The sequence below is a fragment of the Dendroctonus ponderosae genome, unplaced genomic scaffold (genome assembly GCF_020466585.1).
Source record: "Dendroctonus ponderosae isolate FM_Combo_2020 unplaced genomic scaffold, Dpon_F_20191213v2 Dpon_F_20191213_3, whole genome shotgun sequence".
NCBI lineage: Eukaryota > Metazoa > Arthropoda > Insecta > Coleoptera > Curculionidae > Dendroctonus > Dendroctonus ponderosae.
Window position 1 is genome coordinate 17,350,368 of NW_026018508.1, and position 15,845 is coordinate 17,366,212.

General features: G+C 38.4%; 2 protein-coding genes across 10 annotated transcripts in view; one reads left to right on the plus strand and one right to left on the minus strand.

Annotated features, from left to right (window-relative positions):
* The window catches only part of LOC109539842 (5'-AMP-activated protein kinase subunit gamma-2), a 45,019-nt gene extending 34,528 nt beyond the window's left edge, over positions 1–10,491 (plus strand). For all 6 annotated transcript variants that reach the window (XM_019907880.2, XM_019907879.2, XM_019907878.2 and 3 more), the window contains 8 exons: positions 5,335–5,383; positions 7,240–7,377; positions 8,092–8,312; positions 8,372–8,479; positions 8,540–8,743; positions 8,799–8,945; positions 9,002–9,142; positions 9,196–10,491. In XM_019907880.2, coding sequence (XP_019763439.1) covers positions 5,335–5,383; positions 7,240–7,377; positions 8,092–8,312; positions 8,372–8,479; positions 8,540–8,743; positions 8,799–8,945; positions 9,002–9,142; positions 9,196–9,432 — 1,245 coding nt within the window. In that variant the 3' untranslated portion in view covers positions 9,433–10,491. The remainder of the gene's footprint in view (positions 1–5,334; positions 5,384–7,239; positions 7,378–8,091; positions 8,313–8,371; positions 8,480–8,539; positions 8,744–8,798; positions 8,946–9,001; positions 9,143–9,195) is intronic.
* Positions 1–15,845, minus strand: part of LOC109539823 (myosin-VIIa) — a 30,492-nt gene that overhangs the window by 1,071 nt on the left and 13,576 nt on the right. For 2 of the 4 annotated variants that reach the window (XM_048664870.1, XM_048664867.1), the window contains 15 exons: positions 15,510–15,765; positions 15,286–15,450; positions 14,131–14,316; positions 13,665–13,775; positions 13,433–13,599; positions 13,058–13,274; positions 12,880–13,002; positions 12,565–12,799; positions 12,260–12,514; positions 11,976–12,123; positions 11,776–11,923; positions 11,405–11,723; positions 11,131–11,354; positions 10,800–11,075; positions 10,428–10,749 (listed from right to left, as the gene is read on the minus strand). In XM_048664870.1, the coding sequence (XP_048520827.1) occupies positions 10,540–10,749; positions 10,800–11,075; positions 11,131–11,354; positions 11,405–11,723; positions 11,776–11,923; positions 11,976–12,123; positions 12,260–12,514; positions 12,565–12,799; positions 12,880–13,002; positions 13,058–13,274; positions 13,433–13,599; positions 13,665–13,775; positions 14,131–14,316; positions 15,286–15,450; positions 15,510–15,765 (3,040 nt within the window). In that variant the 3' untranslated portion in view covers positions 10,428–10,539. Of the gene's footprint in view, positions 1–10,427; positions 10,750–10,799; positions 11,076–11,130; positions 11,355–11,404; positions 11,724–11,775; positions 11,924–11,975; positions 12,124–12,259; positions 12,515–12,564; positions 12,800–12,879; positions 13,003–13,057; positions 13,275–13,432; positions 13,600–13,664; positions 13,776–14,130; positions 14,317–15,285; positions 15,451–15,509; positions 15,766–15,845 lie in introns of those variants that run through there. The other 2 variants (XM_048664868.1, XM_048664869.1) reach the window with 2 other exon arrangements.

The following is a 15,845-nucleotide window of genomic DNA, read 5'->3' on the forward strand; positions in this document are numbered from 1 at the left end:
AAAAGCAGAAAACTTGAGTCACAATTGCATTCGCCATAGTTCTGTTTGAACCCGATGGTGAATGGTTGTAAATTCAATTACATCTAATAAGTTTTTTCGAAATAAATAGTCGGCGTTAGGAAGATTAATTTGACCATATTCATAGAGCGAAGATATTTTCGGGGTGGTTTTTCTATTCTCAGCAGGGCATTGGAGAAGCTCTTGATATGGAATCTGATTCAGAAATTGCATGAAATGCATGTTGGGATAAATGGCGGAAAATATGGTCGTTTTTTAGCTAATAATATGGAAAATGCAATATTGCAATCGGTTCCGAAATTAGGCCTGCGGAATTAAATCTGTACACTTGCAGGCACACATTTTTTGCTATTTAAAGAGAATTTATTGGCGCAAATAATGTTTTCGCCTGTTATCTTTCGCAGGATTACATTCCATTGCAGTAAACATTGGTGTGTAAACTGCATCGTATAATTTCGAGTTTTCGTGTCCAGATAGCCTCAAGCCGTTATCTAAATGCGTAGTTATTTCGAGATAATTTCGACTGGAACATTTGCCAAACTGATTAGTTAATGTTAGACCGATGTCAAACATAGCGCTGGCAAGTTTGTAAATAAACAAACTACATTCTGTTTGAATGTTTTTTATGGGCCAATTATAGCGAATTGTAGTCCTTTTCGGCTTGGAAACGTTAAACTATTTAAAAAATTATAAGTTGGACTTACGAAGCTCCCTCTTACGAGCCTCCGCAATGGTAGGTCTTGCGTTTGAATGGAAAAGTTTGCTTCAAAGCAAACTTTTTCATCATTATCTTACAATCTAAAAAGGATTTAGGAAATACACAAGTTTTTCGGATGCAGTTACTTCTCCAACGAAACTCTTATGGAACCAATAAGTGAAAAGAATTGGTAAAGCGAATTTTCACATTGGAAAGTTTAACTAGTCTGTTTTTCGGCCAGACAATAACAAAGTTCAAATAACATCTTCAATTGCTAAATCTTTGATAAATAAACAATAGTGCCCCCAGCCGCATTTCCAAGCGCGATCTTTACACTAATGAATGATTGTTGTTGGTTTCTGGTTCACGATCATTCCAGATTTCAATTGAATAATCTGGTTTTGGGTGCCTTCTTAGCATGCAGATCGAAAGTGTGTTTTTTCTTTTTAAATACATATTTTCAAACTAGTTCATTCCTGATTAGTGTTAGTAAAATTCCTCTTTGAAATTTTTTTTCCGATGTGCTTGTTTGATTGTAAGAGGCCAAATAGACTCGGCTCACCTGCAAATCGCTGGTTCAGTTAAGTAAATGTTTTTTTAAGGTAGTAAATCGAAAACTCCACATTATCAGTGAACTAGTAACAACGCTTGCGCTCATCTGGCTCACCGTTTTGTTTTTCTCATCTCTGAGTGGATCCGAGCCAATCAAGCAGTTAAAAAGTTTCGAAAATTACTGCATTTCGATACGGGCTTGTCCGTGTTAAACAAGTTGTTGCCGGGCTTGGTTGTTATTTATTGTTTATTAAGCGGCAGGCATAAAACTTCCTACATTCATCGGCAGTCACCTGTTGGCGTATTTTCAGTGTGCAGTAGCTGGTTTGACCGGATCAAGTGATGTGCTCAATTGTTTTGTAAAGTGGTACGAAAATGTGGATTTACCTGGATAAAATCCCGAATATTTAATGCCTAGTTGGATACAAAAAAGTTGATAGAGCGTTGATTCAGCCACTTACTTATTCTCGGTCGTTTACAGTTCTGATGTCACGGTCAAATCCTTCAAGCCAATGAAATTAAGGCACGTTTTTTCTTATTCTGCAAACCCACTCAGTTATTCCAGACTGGCTCGGTTCTCTAGTCACGTTTTTCTCTTCAGCGCGATGACTTTTTGCCTTTTATGGGGGTCCAGGGTGAACTTTGTACGATTTGTTAGGAGATGTATTTCTTATGATGATAAAAGCTCCAATCAGTAATAATGGGTTTTATCGGTCCATGTTAATTGAATTTTTTTCAAATTTAAAACAATCGAGGGTATTTAATTAAGATTGGGTATTTAGAGGCCCCAGTATTTATTTGGTTTTAGCGAGAAAAACTTAGCCAAATGGATGCTATTGGAAATTTTGAGTTTTCAAGAATTTTTAACTGAAGTGGCCACGCAATTCGAATGAGAGGACAATGCTCTAATCTATCAATCTACTAGATAGATGTAGATTGATGAAACAATGCCTATTTCCAGACACTTGGATAATACCTAAAATATGGCTCAAAATCAACTTGGTTTATAAAGTCTATGTAGACATTTAATGCAAGCAGGATTTGTACAGGAAACGCCACTTTGTTGGTCAACTTACTGCAAAAAAATATCGGTTTACTGAATTATTTAGCAAAAAAATACGTCGAATGGGCGAGTTAGAGAAAGTCCCAAACTCATGCCAATTAGCACGTATACCTTATTAAAATCGATATATTAGCGCAAGTTTTCTGTAGACGCGCCTAAAAATTAGATAACAAGTCTTGTGAGATCATGTATCAAGGACGGGCTTGAATTGAAGACAAAATTATGACTTTCAAGTCCCCTAATATGTATTCCCTCATTCGGAAATTTTTATTCCGGCAGGCGGACACTTGAATGATTTATTATTACCTTTAGGTCAATGGTTCTTCCTAAATTAAAAAATTGCACCCATTTGGAGTTACTTTAAAAAACAGCCAGCACTCAGTCATTGCATCATATTACATTTGGTTTCGCAGGTTCCCACATCTTTTGTCAGTTTATTTATTAAAATAGATTTTTATCTGTGAATGGATTAAGTTGCGCTTTTCTAATCATAATCTATAATAAATAGAGCGACTCATTAGTTTAGCATGTTTAACAGTTCTCATCTAAAGCGAGTGTTGTTCAGTCGGTTAAAATGTTGACTTTTTCGATGTAAAAACTGGTTTCATGTGGCAAAATGTTGAAAAACCGCGTTCATTTGGTGGACAAAAGCAATTTGTGGTATCGTGTACCTTTCCCTCGAAAAGCCACTCTGAAGAAGACAAAGGTTGGTTTTTTATGCGGCGATAAATCCTAATTATTTCAAAGAGGCATTTTGCAATTTTAAGGTTCACGAGGATGAATGTGTAAGTGAGTGTTAGATAAATGAAGAGTAATGTGTAAGTAGAAATGCTTTCAAGGAATCTTTTTTTGCTCGTCAGCCATTGCAAATTTTCTGTTTGTCGCCCTGTATCACCAGGACAATTGAGCAGTTTTTGCATGAAAAAACTATAATGGAATTTACAGTTTTATTTGATTTTTCTCCGACTTTGGACTACCTGGCGATTTAAAGTGGTGCCAATCACTCGAATTAGGCGAATTACCTATTGGCAGGCCGTTCTGGAAATAGATCGCTGCGATTTTCCGATGCCAATCACTCGTCAGTTTCTCTCGTTTTCAATAAACCACCAAATCTATTAAATTGGAAATCTTTGAAGGTAATTGATGCCGTTCCATTTGAGGCTGATTCTATTTGTTTTTCCAGGTTCATGCTGGCTTTTTTCGCCCGGGAAGATTTAATTTGGAGCATTTTCGTACGGAAATGCTGTATTTTAAGCAAAGTAATTGCAGACTAATAAACGGGTTTTTATTGTTCCCCAACATTATGGCAATTAGAGTTGATCTTGGCAATTAACCTCGCCTCGAGGTTTAGCAACGAGTGCATAAGTTGTAATTTACAATTTACAATTTCGTCTCAACTAAAATGATGGATCTTATCTGGAACACATTTGAATGAATGTTTTTTGTGGCTGGTGTTTTTCAAAAAAATGGTTATTTTTGCATTGAAAATTGAAACACGCAAACGGCATTCTACCTACCTGAAAGTTTACGCAAAATGTGGCTTAGTGAATTTTCTCTGTTTCGGTTCGATATTTCTGACCGTCCACAATGTGCTTTATACCGATGTATAATATTTATTACACAAAATCGGTGAAAATGCAAATTGTCAGGCAATAAAATCCATCTGCACTATACAGAAAACAACATCAAATTAATTCCGATAAAGCGCATGACATCAGAATGTTTAAAATGCAAATGGAAATAATTGTTTAAACTAGTGGCGCGGGAATCATCAATAGTAAATCCGCATTTTCACGCAAACAGTGCCACATAAAATGGAACCATATCCGGGCCTGCAGCGTCGCAGGAAAACGTTTTTCCGACGCCTCCATTCGTTCAACGACTCCTCCGAGGAAAAGGAGCTGATTTTCAGCACTGAGTGTTCTGATCCGTTTTCACACGAGTTGCCAGTCAGGAAAATATCGGAACCTTGCCGAAGCTGGTCCAGAAGTTCGGAACGTTCGAGGAAAATTTCGGAACCCAATGGCAGCTTTTTCAGGACGCATCTGACGGTGCTGCATTCGCCGCCGATTGCAACCGGAATCTGGAACTGGTACTCCAGACTGTCTACTAATGTTAAAAAGAATCTGCACAGTCCCAAAGTGATTAAACGGTTTTTGGTTAGTTCCTTTCCTTGTCACTAAATCGTTCAAATATTAGTTTTTCAACGTTGAAATGCCGGTTGGTTCGATGGAAAGGAACGTGGAAAAATGGAATGTGAAACATGGAAGGTTTGGTTGATAGGGAGCCGATGTTCTTATTTATCTAAAACTGATTTTAAGTCGGGTTTTGTCGTGTTGAAGAGTAGAGTATATTCACAACAATAATTTAAAAATTTCTAAGGCAATCGCGTCATTTCAGAAATTTAAAAGATAGTGATTGGGAATTCGCAAATTATTTTTTGGAAGTGCGTAACAGCCATTGCTGGCTTTCAGGAAAAAAAATCCTGGGAAGAATTTTATAAATGTTCCCAATTTTGCAAAATGTATGCAAAAGTTTATGATAAACCCAAATGTATGCAAAAGTTTTTTTTATTATTATAAAGAGAAAATTGAATTTATGTTTCTGAATTTTTGGAAACGGTGATTGACCAAATGCCTCAAAAACAACTTTTTTTTGAAGATCGGAATAATTGCTTCCTTATTAGAAAATGCAAATATGCATTTTTGTTGTTTAGCGTCGAATAGTTAATTTTGCTCTGAAGAACAACGTAAAACTTTCGGCATTGTAACTGAAACGTTTCGGCAGATCGTTTTGAGCCTATCAGCTCTCTGTGGGTGTGTTATTTTAAGGCTAAAACCCAGCTGATGAGATGTTTATTTTGTTTTTCATTTAATTGCACAATTTCATTGACTTGGTTTTTTTCTACTGAGCGTCTTTTCTTTATAGGAAATTGTTCTCCTTAAAAGCAAGTTTTTCTTCTTAAATTTTTAGTGTAATTTGAAATATTTTTTTTTGTTTTCAGCTGCCAGTCGTCGATCCCTTCCTGGAAAAAGTCAAAATATCCGATCTAGGTGAGTCTTTTACACGATTAAGTGAGTCAGCGGACTTTGTTACCTTCCTAATCGCTCTTTAAACATTTTTCATTCTTCCCGTGTTTACCTCACATTTATTTAGCGGGAGTACGACATTGATTAGATACGCTTTGCTAATGGAACCGCCGATAGGGTTACGGGCGTTTATTACAAATGTGATTTTCATTAATACGTGTCCATATGAAAATAAATATAGTTAGCAGATGTTGGATTTTAGCCATGCACTCGATGTCTAGTTTTGATTATATTTATGCGACAATCAGTACTAGATGAAATTCAAAAATAATCTGACCTTATCAACTGTTTTGATGCGGCTTTTATTAGTATATCTTTTAAACTTGCTTGTTTAGTGTGGCACTTTCAGTGCACCATTAAGTTGTAATTTAGAGCCGAGCGCGTAAAGCATATAGTTCAAATCGCCCTAATAATAAAGCTAATCCTGCCAGGCTACCGGGTCAGCTGGATTTTTGGCACCAAAGCAATGTGTTGGGGATCCAATAATAGATTTTCGGGAGCAAATCGGCAGTCGACTCCCGGCTTTCAACGCGAAAATTTCCCCAAAAAACTCCGTGCACCTGGTAGTGTTTTTACAGTTTTTTTCCCAGCGGCTTGAATGTGTGTGCCAACTTGAAAGTGTTTTTCGTATTGTTGGTCTATTTTTAGAGATGGAATTGTTATTGTTTACCCCCATAGCCCTGTATTCATACTGCGTTTTGTATGCATTTTTATACGCTCTTGCGTTGCAGCGATTTACATGCAGAGTTCATTTGCGGGGAAACAGTCGCCCAAGTTTACTTCTTGCGCAGTTTTTTCAGTTAGAACACGATTTACTAGACTATTTTTCAGACTCGGATAATGGAAGCTGATTATCAAAACATCGTTACGTTATCAAGTAGGATTAAACAGCCACTTCGATCTAAATCCTTTTAATGCCCGGGCCAGGAGAGATAAGACTTATTAATAAACTTTTTTGCATTTTAGTGAACTGCTAGCGATGGTTCCAAAATAGTAATTTTCAGTTCTTACGTGTGGTGATGTTGAGCGCAACCTTTAGTTTTATTTGTGGCCGTTGAAATCCGAGTGCCAATCAATCAAAGAAGCACAAACATGATCAAATTTTGCTTATTTTCCGGTCGAATCCGATGTTAACCCGAGTAAACTCCGTTTTGATAACCTATCAGAGGGCTTGTTTGTTTTGAAGCCGGGCCTTCATTGTTTGAACGGCTAATAATTGCAATAACAACATTAATAGGCGTTTTCAAGCAAAACGTATTTTCGAGTTATCATTATCGTTAATGTAAAGCCTAAATAAAAGTATTGCAAGTGTTAGACATCAATGATTCTGAAACAAGAATTGGAAATCATTAGGGTGGTAAACAATAACTTTGCACCGTTTTTCCTCATTTTTAAGTGTTTTTTCCTTCAACAAACGCCTGTCTGTGTTATTAAGCAAAATGTTCGAATTGTGACCGAAAGCGGATAGAAAAAAATCGAAACATAAACAGCGATATGTCAAAGGCTTTCGATAGTGTATGCGTGAGTAATCCGCGAAATGTTGGTTGTCTGCCTGTTTGCTCATGTTGCGGCTGCACCTCTACTCAAACCATTTCCGCCTAGTACTGCCCCCTATAGCCGAAGAAGAGGAGGTTTATCGCATTGATCAAATCAAAGAGTTTGAGCACATTTCGCAGACCTACAAGGACTGGCTGGCTGAGGTTTTAGAGAAAGGTTAGACCCAAAGAGGCAGAGGATTTTTGGGTCCAAATTTAGACTGATGCGTTTATTTCACTCCATGCCTCAAGCTGTCTGATTATGCGTTTTTTTTTTCATTGCAGAAGAAGATGAATCTCAAATCTTCGTCAAGTTCTTCAAGTTTCATAAGTGCTACGATCTCATTCCTACATCAGCAAAACTGGTGGTCTTTGATACTCAACTTCTCGTTAAGAAGGCCTTCTTTGCTTTAGTGTACAATGGTAAGTAGTCTAATGTGAACTGTATTTTTATTTAAAATTTAAAAAAATCGACTGTAAATTCAAAGCCACTTAAAGATTATGTTCTTCCACCTTCCAAGATTACATCGCGCTCATAGGAGATACACGTGGGAGTAAATTTTTTGCTCGGTTGGGTTGTTTGCGAATGGAAAACTACTCCACTCAAAGCCGCAACAAATTAGCTGGTTTAAATCTATTTTCGGCAACATTCACTTGTTAACGCCCGAGGATTCAATGGTGTTTTCTGTTTATTTCATGTCAATTCATCAGCGCTTTGGCTTTTTTGTCAACTGTGTATTTGAGTTTGTTTGTATTTTTCTCGGTTGTAACATCTGAGCCGCATCAGTGTTAATTTAAACCCGAAAGTTATTTTTGGCAGAGGAGCACGCCTGCAGATTGAATAATTGTGTTTACCATGTGTCAATAAATTGGCAGTAAAATGTGAGAACTCGTTTCTAAGCTGCAAAAAATCGACGATATAAACATCACCGGCCTTGGCATGAATTTTAATTAAATAAAATATGTTATTGTGTTTTTTCCATTGAGCGTACGAAATATAATAATAAATAATGCTTGTGACAAATCATCGCGAAGTAAATGGCTTGAGTTGAAAACAAGAGTCAACAATAACAAATCGCACCGCACTGAATCTATAATGTTGAATTTTAAAGCAAAACTAAGATAATTTTTTAAAAGGTGTGAGGGCAGCCCCGTTGTGGGACAGTCAGAAACAAGAGTTTGTGGGAATGCTCACAATCACGGACTTCATAAAAATCCTGAGGATGTATTACAAATCCCCCAGCGTGGCCATGGATGAGCTGGAGGAACACAAGCTAGACACCTGGAGGCGGGTACTCAAAGACGCCCGACCTCTTATTAATATTGGCCCTGACGCGTCGTTATATGATGCTATTAAGGTAAGATTGACTAAATAATTAAGGTTAATTCAAATAATCCTGGTTATTTTCCTTTTCAGGTGCTGATTCACAATCGAATCCACAGGCTGCCGGTGATCGATCCGGATACAGGCAATGTTCTCTATATCCTTACTCACAAGAGAATACTCAGGTTCTTGTTTTTGTATGTAAGTTGGCTGCTTAGTGTAACCGATCCGAGCGGAACTTAACGAGCGGCTTAATTCCAGATAAACGAATTGCCTAAACCCAGTTACATGAACAAGACGCTTCGGGAATTGAGGATTGGGAGTTACGAGAACATCGAGACGGCCAGTGAAGACACGTCGATTATTTTAGCGTTGAGGTCCTTTGTGGAACGACGGGTTTCTGCCCTGCCGATAGTGGATCGCGAAGGGCGATTAGTGGACATTTATGCCAAATTTGATGTCATTGTAAGTTTAAGGCTTTAAGATGAGTTTGTTGCTAAAGTGGCCGGTTCGATTGCAGAATTTAGCAGCAGAGAAAACCTACAACGATCTGGACGTTTCCTTGAAAAAGGCCAACGAGCACAGGAATGAGTGGTTTGAGGGTGTACATAACTGTAAATTAGATGAAACCTTGTTTAATGTGATGGAGAAAATTGTGCGAGCAGAGGTAAGTTTTTCTCTGCCAAACTTGACGTGCAACAAGAAAAATATGTGTTATTTCAGGTTCATAGATTAGTAGTAGTGGATGATGAAGGCAAAGTCATAGGGATAATTTCATTATCAGATCTACTTTTGTACCTGGTGTTGAGACCATGCGGAGAAGACGGCGGGTCGCCCGATGGTGGATCCTCCGTACGCGCTCAGGTATATATTTTCCAGCTTTACGCGGGTCCAAGCCTAACTAAGTGAATTTTCAGGATATAAGCAAGATTCAAGAAAAACTGGCCAATTCCAGTCGAGCATCCTCAAATGAGGAAGTGTCTCATACCATTCTCGAAGAGGAAGAGGGCGAAGAAGGCAAGGTCGCGGAGAAAACCGAGGAGGAAGAAACCTCTCCGGAAAGTAGCCCCGCTTTGGAAAAGAACCTACAAAACACTTTAACCCCTGAGAAGGCCATATTTCGCGAAGTGGCGGTTACGGGGGGAGGAGAGTGACAGCCCCTAAGTGTACAGTATAGTTTCTAACATTAATAGAGTAAAGAAACATGGTGATGATTGAATAAATGCGGGTTTTGTACAGTAAAATGCCTCTTTATCGTTAGTTGTGGTGCGGAATTGTTTCTGAAGGCGCGCGTACATGAGTGAACATTTCGGGTTTCCCCGATAAATTCTTAGTTGTTTCAATTTGATTATGCGGTTTTTCAAAACAGTCACAGAAAAGGTTTCTTTCCAGACAAACTGAGAAAAATTTTTGGTGGAGTTTGTTTTCATCAACTGTTGATTCAAATTGTCACACTTGAAATAACTGGCCGAACACATTTAAGTCAATTTGCATTTGCACACATTTGCAACACCAAAACTAACAGCTGAAGAATTCACACACTAAGTGAAGAAGTCAAATCAACCATTGAGAAGCTTGTTACATTCTGAAGGAATCACAAAATGTATTTAGTATCGGCAATATTTTCACTTGATACGTCAAAGATGATACAAAAGTTATGCGGTAACTGAAAGAAAATGTTGTGAATCATCTGAAAAATGTGCGAGGTTTGCGATTATTTTGAATCTAAATAGATCAGTTAATGAAACTATACAACCTATAATTCAGTGTATAAATTGTACTTAATGTAAGGAATATACCAAAGACTGCTTGTATTTTTGGTTTTACGCAGAAACAATTCTTCTGATGAATCTATCTACTAGTGCTTTATTTATTTATGTCGATTTATACGACGCGTGACTGCAAAATGAGAAGCTCGTTTACTATGTAGAAAATTAAAGTGTTTGCACCAGACGAGTTATTCATTTTGTGTGGCCATGTATTTTCAACGTATTGATAATAATGGTATACATAGTGTACAATAATTTAATATAACACCATAGATGAAGCCATTGTTGGTTAAAATTTTACTAATAAGTATATATAAATACTGTTAATATTAAATTTTTGCGAATACAGTTTTTTAGAAAGGAGTAAGCAAATGCCTTAATTTTACAATGAAGGATGTTTAATAAGTCAAGTCTTAAGGAATAAAACAGATATTTGAAATCAGACATTTTTAACAGTATTTCAACTACTACTCATACCTTTGCTTCCACGGCTCAAAATAACGACACCTGCTCCTTTTCCTTCTTGCCACTTCCTTTGAAGAATCGAATGTACGAGGTGATCAAGTCGTCCATTTTGTAGCCTTGCGATGTTTCACATAACACCTTAGTCTTCCTCATGATGTTTCCTATGGTAAGCTGGAAGTAGGTGTTTCCTGAGCCCCAATTTGCCAATTCCGCATAATCGTGAATCGCCAATATATCCTGAAATTGTTCGTTCTAGATGTGCTACAAGTCAATTTGAGCGGACTCACTTTGGTTTGCGGGTGAATGATGTTCACTCCCCTTTTATTGATTGCAATGATTACTATTTCAGGATACGACGGTTCGGTAGTCTGCTTCACCTCGAAGAAGGTGGAACCGAAAGTGGGCCAATTGTAGATCGCCTTTAGGAACCCTTCTTTCGCTTGCTCGATGCTGATGTTTCCCAGTTTTAAGTACTCGGAGGTAATGGCTTTTTTCCATTCCGAAGAACTGGCCGCCTTTTGGAGATCTTGCGGAATGAACTCTTTGTAGTTGTTTTGTATCACCTGGTTAGTATGAAACCATCAGTTTAAAATCGCCATTAAAAAGGCATATTCTTACTGATTGGACTTGATTATCATTGCTGTCGAATCGAGCCCTCAGAATGAAACTGGCGAGCTTGACGGCGTCCTGTTTGGAGCATTTGTGGTACCCTTTGAGGTATTTCGGCACCTCTTGGTGATAGTGGAAAATCTGGTCGGCGTTCGGACATTTCCCCGGAACTGTGTTCACCCACAGTTTTTTCATGAAGAAGACTTGGTACTGTGCCTGTACTGGCGCTGCACCTGAAAAGCACATATTTAACAACTTAAAAAAAAATTGTTCACACACTAACTTCCCCAGCTTGGTTTGCTGGACCTCATCCAGTTCATCAGCTCGCTCAAAAAGTCGTAGAAGAAATAATCCTCAGGTATGGAGAAAACTTTGTCGGAAATCGCCACGAACAAGCTGAAGCCATCAGCCGCCTCCAAATCCAACCTCACTGAAATGTTCTTGCAGAGTTCGGAAGCGCGTGTCATCGCATCCACTTCGAAAGCCTCATCCGAATCGTCTGGGAAATAGATTTTGTGATAGATTTCCATGCTTCTGGCCTGGATTGCTTCCACCTCTATGGAGTAAGGTGGGAACTTCCTCGGCCCCACTTTTTGAGTTTTCTAAACAACACTCCGGTGTGAGAGTCCGATAGGGAATGAGCGCTGCATTTACCTGTAACCTTTGCAAACAAGGCTCGATGAAGGGATGAACTCGGGACTTGAGGAATTTCCTGGTCTCTTCCAGTAAACTGATGCTCGGCACAAACAGCCCAGTGAGGAGGTACATTAATTCCCAACCCTTTTCCTCACTCAGTGACATTCTGAAATTAAAAAAAGCTAGCGGAGCTTGTATTATGCGCCTCGTGTTCTCACCTATTGAAAGTCAGCTGCCTCATAATCTGGCAGTAAAGTTCGTCTTTCAGCATTTCGATCTTCAACGGGGAGGCGAAGATTTGATCGGTGTATTCATTGGAGTATTTGGCTTTCGGTGCTGGTAGGTCTCCCATGTACCTCAAAATGGCTGGAAATTGATTGTTATGAGAAAAAATATATGAACTTTATTCAGGTCTATGGAGGCAGAGCTGAATAAAGAAAGACTCGAAGCGTCGCTCATTTCCACAGTCACTATTTTTGCCAAGTGGAATACCATGACTCACATGTGAAGATGTTGCATGCTTCTTTGCTGGCCTCTTCATGGTCAGACACCTTCTGAAGCATGGGTTGATAGATCGGTTCGTTGGTGTATTTCCACAGTTCTTCTTTCGAGTTTCTTCGCGCGGCTGTGAACACTGAAGGCCTTCCAACGGGGGTGATTCTGCGGGCGCTCCTGAAGTGCTCCTCCCCGTAATGGGACAACGTGTACAACTTCATGCGTTGTATGGTGGACATGGTGGGAGCCACTTGGGAGGTTTCTAAAATGGATTGCAGTTGGTGTGGTCAGATTCGGCGGTCGCTGACTTACCGCTAACAACAATGTCTTTTTTGAATGAGACCAGAATGTCTTGAGGAGGCGGCGCTAACGTGGGCAATATGTAGACCATTTCAGTGTGGAAATCGCCAGATTTCCCGTTACACTCGCCATAGCCCCAAGTGGCCGTTAAAAGCGTTTTACCAGTGGAATTGTTCTTCAGGGTTATCAAATCGCCTTTCTTGAACGAGAGGAATGACTCCCCGACTTCAGGCTGGAATTGATAGGTCTTTTTTTTTCTTTCTCTCAAAAAGGTCTTTAACTGTAAAAGTATCACCCTCATTTACTATGATTTATTTTTTTACATACCTTGTAATCTTGAGTTGCCACGCAGTAAACTGATCGCTTCCTCAATCCATCTATAATGAACTGTATTAGAGAGCACAAGTCTTTCGCGTCTGGGGTGTGAAACACGTACTCTTCTTTGGCCACCTAAAAGTCGCCAGATGTAACATGTTTCTGTCTTTGCAAAGCGTGAATCACTTACGGTGGTAAACAGGACTTTATGCATATTATTGGACTGCTCAAAAGTAATAAAGAATATATCGGCAAAAGTGAATTCTGCCAGAATCTGCTCCTGGTCATCGATCATGTAAATGCCGGTCCAATTGATTGCAATTATAACGTTTTTCTTCGGCAATTCCGGGCCGGAGATCTGAAGAGCTTCGTAGAACTTGGAGAACAATATCGGCCATGTAGATTTGCTGGATTTTTGAAAATCATATCAGTATATCTGTGCTGGGGGGCATTCATTTGAAGAAAGCGAGGAAAATTGTGGAAGGTTTTAACAGTTAAAGAGTGCCGCCAATGTTGCATCACCCTCTATAGCAAAATGTACGACATAATTCAGAGCATTCCTTACCCATAAATGACTATAAACTCTTTGGCTTTGGCGGGCAACATTTTCTTTTTAACGCAAAGCAGCATCTGGAAGGCGTCGGTTATTTTCGACAGCCAGTCATCCAGATTTCCGTGCGCGTGCTTTACAATAGCCAGTGGCAGAAATTCGCCGATTCTGCTTTGCAAAACCTGAAATTATTTACCAGAAGTACTAAATTTACCAGAAAAGTTATTAAAATTGAACGAATCAATACCTTGGGGTTCAATGGGGCGCCTTCTTCAATGTAGAAGCGCGTTGCTATCAAAGTGGCCACGTCTCCGTCATGAGGCGATCGGTACTCGCCAGTCTTCAAACCTTTGAATATCTGCAAATTAAAAAAATGCAAGTCTTCAATTTTTTACAAACTTCTTTTTGGGTATTTCGCCTCAAAAATTTTTGTCTTTAAAAAAGACAGAATTTCCTCACGTCTTTTATTACAGATTGATAAATAGTGCTCCTATTTCGCAATAAGAACGAATTATTTATCAAAAAGTAATCAAGAACTATCAATTAAACTATCAAGAACTTCAACTACTATCTTCAATTTTTTTTGCACATCTTCCTTTCAATTTACTCCAACGATTTCAAAACTTTTCAGAGTTTCATTCTTCAGGTCAGGTTCCTCGCAAAAGATTTCCTCTTTTGCTACCAACTATTACAATTTGAAAAATATCAAATACCTGCTGATAAATCAAATCTGTCGCCACTGGATCTTCAGCTGGATCGTGCCAGGGGGCGAACATTTCCTTGCGAAGGAACATCCTCCAAGGACTGTTCTTCTCATCGTGTCCCAACTCTTTGGAGTATTGTTCACATTGCGAGATTGCGTCGAGCACATGATCGCTCTCACTGCCCAAAGACATCACCTGTAAATCATTTTTTGAAGTGATAACTTTTTATGGGAAGGTGAACCGATTTTTCTCGGTGCAATACAATTTGCATTGTATTGCACGATTCAAAGCTCCGAACTGGTAAAATATTACTACCTGCTTGTTTAGTGATTTTCATCGGATACAATTGTTAAACCAGATGTTGAGCGGATATTCCCTAAAGAAAGCAGGGTCAATTTATGAAAAACGCTCAAGATTAAGTGCAAATRAAGTGTCACAACTATTATTAATAACTTTTAATGCAATAATATGTTCTAATATTTGTTATTTTATTTTGTAACAACAAATTATCAATATTTAGATATATATTTTGTAATCTTTCATATTTAACATAAGATGATAAACATCATTACTGTTTTGTAATAATATATAATAAATATATTTTGAATTTAATTGAAAAAATATTTGAGTTTACCTCGGTTATTTCAGAAAACATGGGTTCCGTCTTCTTATTTTCTATCACGCAACGCATTCTTGATGTTAAGACGATACGAATCTCTCTTCAGCTTATAGTTGCAAAATATGTAAAACAAATTTATTAGGGCTTATTTTCAATTCTCTATATTATTTCTATGATTAATTGTGTTTACCACGCTTCAAAATGGATTTTTTCCTTCATATACCCTTTGATTCCTTTATGATTAAATCTTCTCAATATAGTTTAATTTTTTTAGCCTTGGATTAGTTCAGTTAGAATTTTTTTTTGAACATACGCGCGATAGCTTACATTATGTTTGCATATAGTGTGTCAAGTGTATCATGGCTCTGTAGCTCTTCCTCGTTTTACCGACTATTTTAAACAGATAGAACGTCTTCCAATCACCAAAATTAATTGATTTTTTAATTAATTTATTTGATTTTAAGTTATGACTTCTGTCGAGCGTCCCGTGACGCACACCATTTTTTTTATTTAATTTTTAGATCAATCCCTCCCTGTAGACTTACTTTGTCATACAAGCTGATGAACAGTGAGAACCCAAACGTATCCTTCAGATTGAGAACTTTGGAAATGGCTGTGATCACTTCCTCGGCTGTGGTGGCAGAATCGATTTCAATATCCAACACCGAGTCATCCAGCAGACTGATATGAAGAGGCACCGGCTTCTTATTCTACAAAAAACCCACTTTTCGTCTGGATATTCCCAACTTTACTTCTTCGAGCTTTTTACCTTGTTGGCTATGAGTTCCAGATAGGTGGGCGGTTGGGTGCGATTGCCGTTCTTCATGGTTCTCTTCAACCGGCCCTCGGTGAAGGGCGCATACCCTGGTGGACCCGCCTGAATAAACGCCCTCAAGTAGGGCAAGAAGCGATCAGACGGTAGGAAACAGCCTACACACAGAGAAAGCAGAATCCAACCGCGGGCATATGAAGATCGGCTGTAGTTGTTTGTGAGTTGCTTGCAAATGATGCATAAAATCTCATCCCTGAAATGACAATTTTCTAGTTTTACAAAGTTTTTAAGAAAATTATAAAATCTAAACTAGTAGCTAAGGAGACATTATGT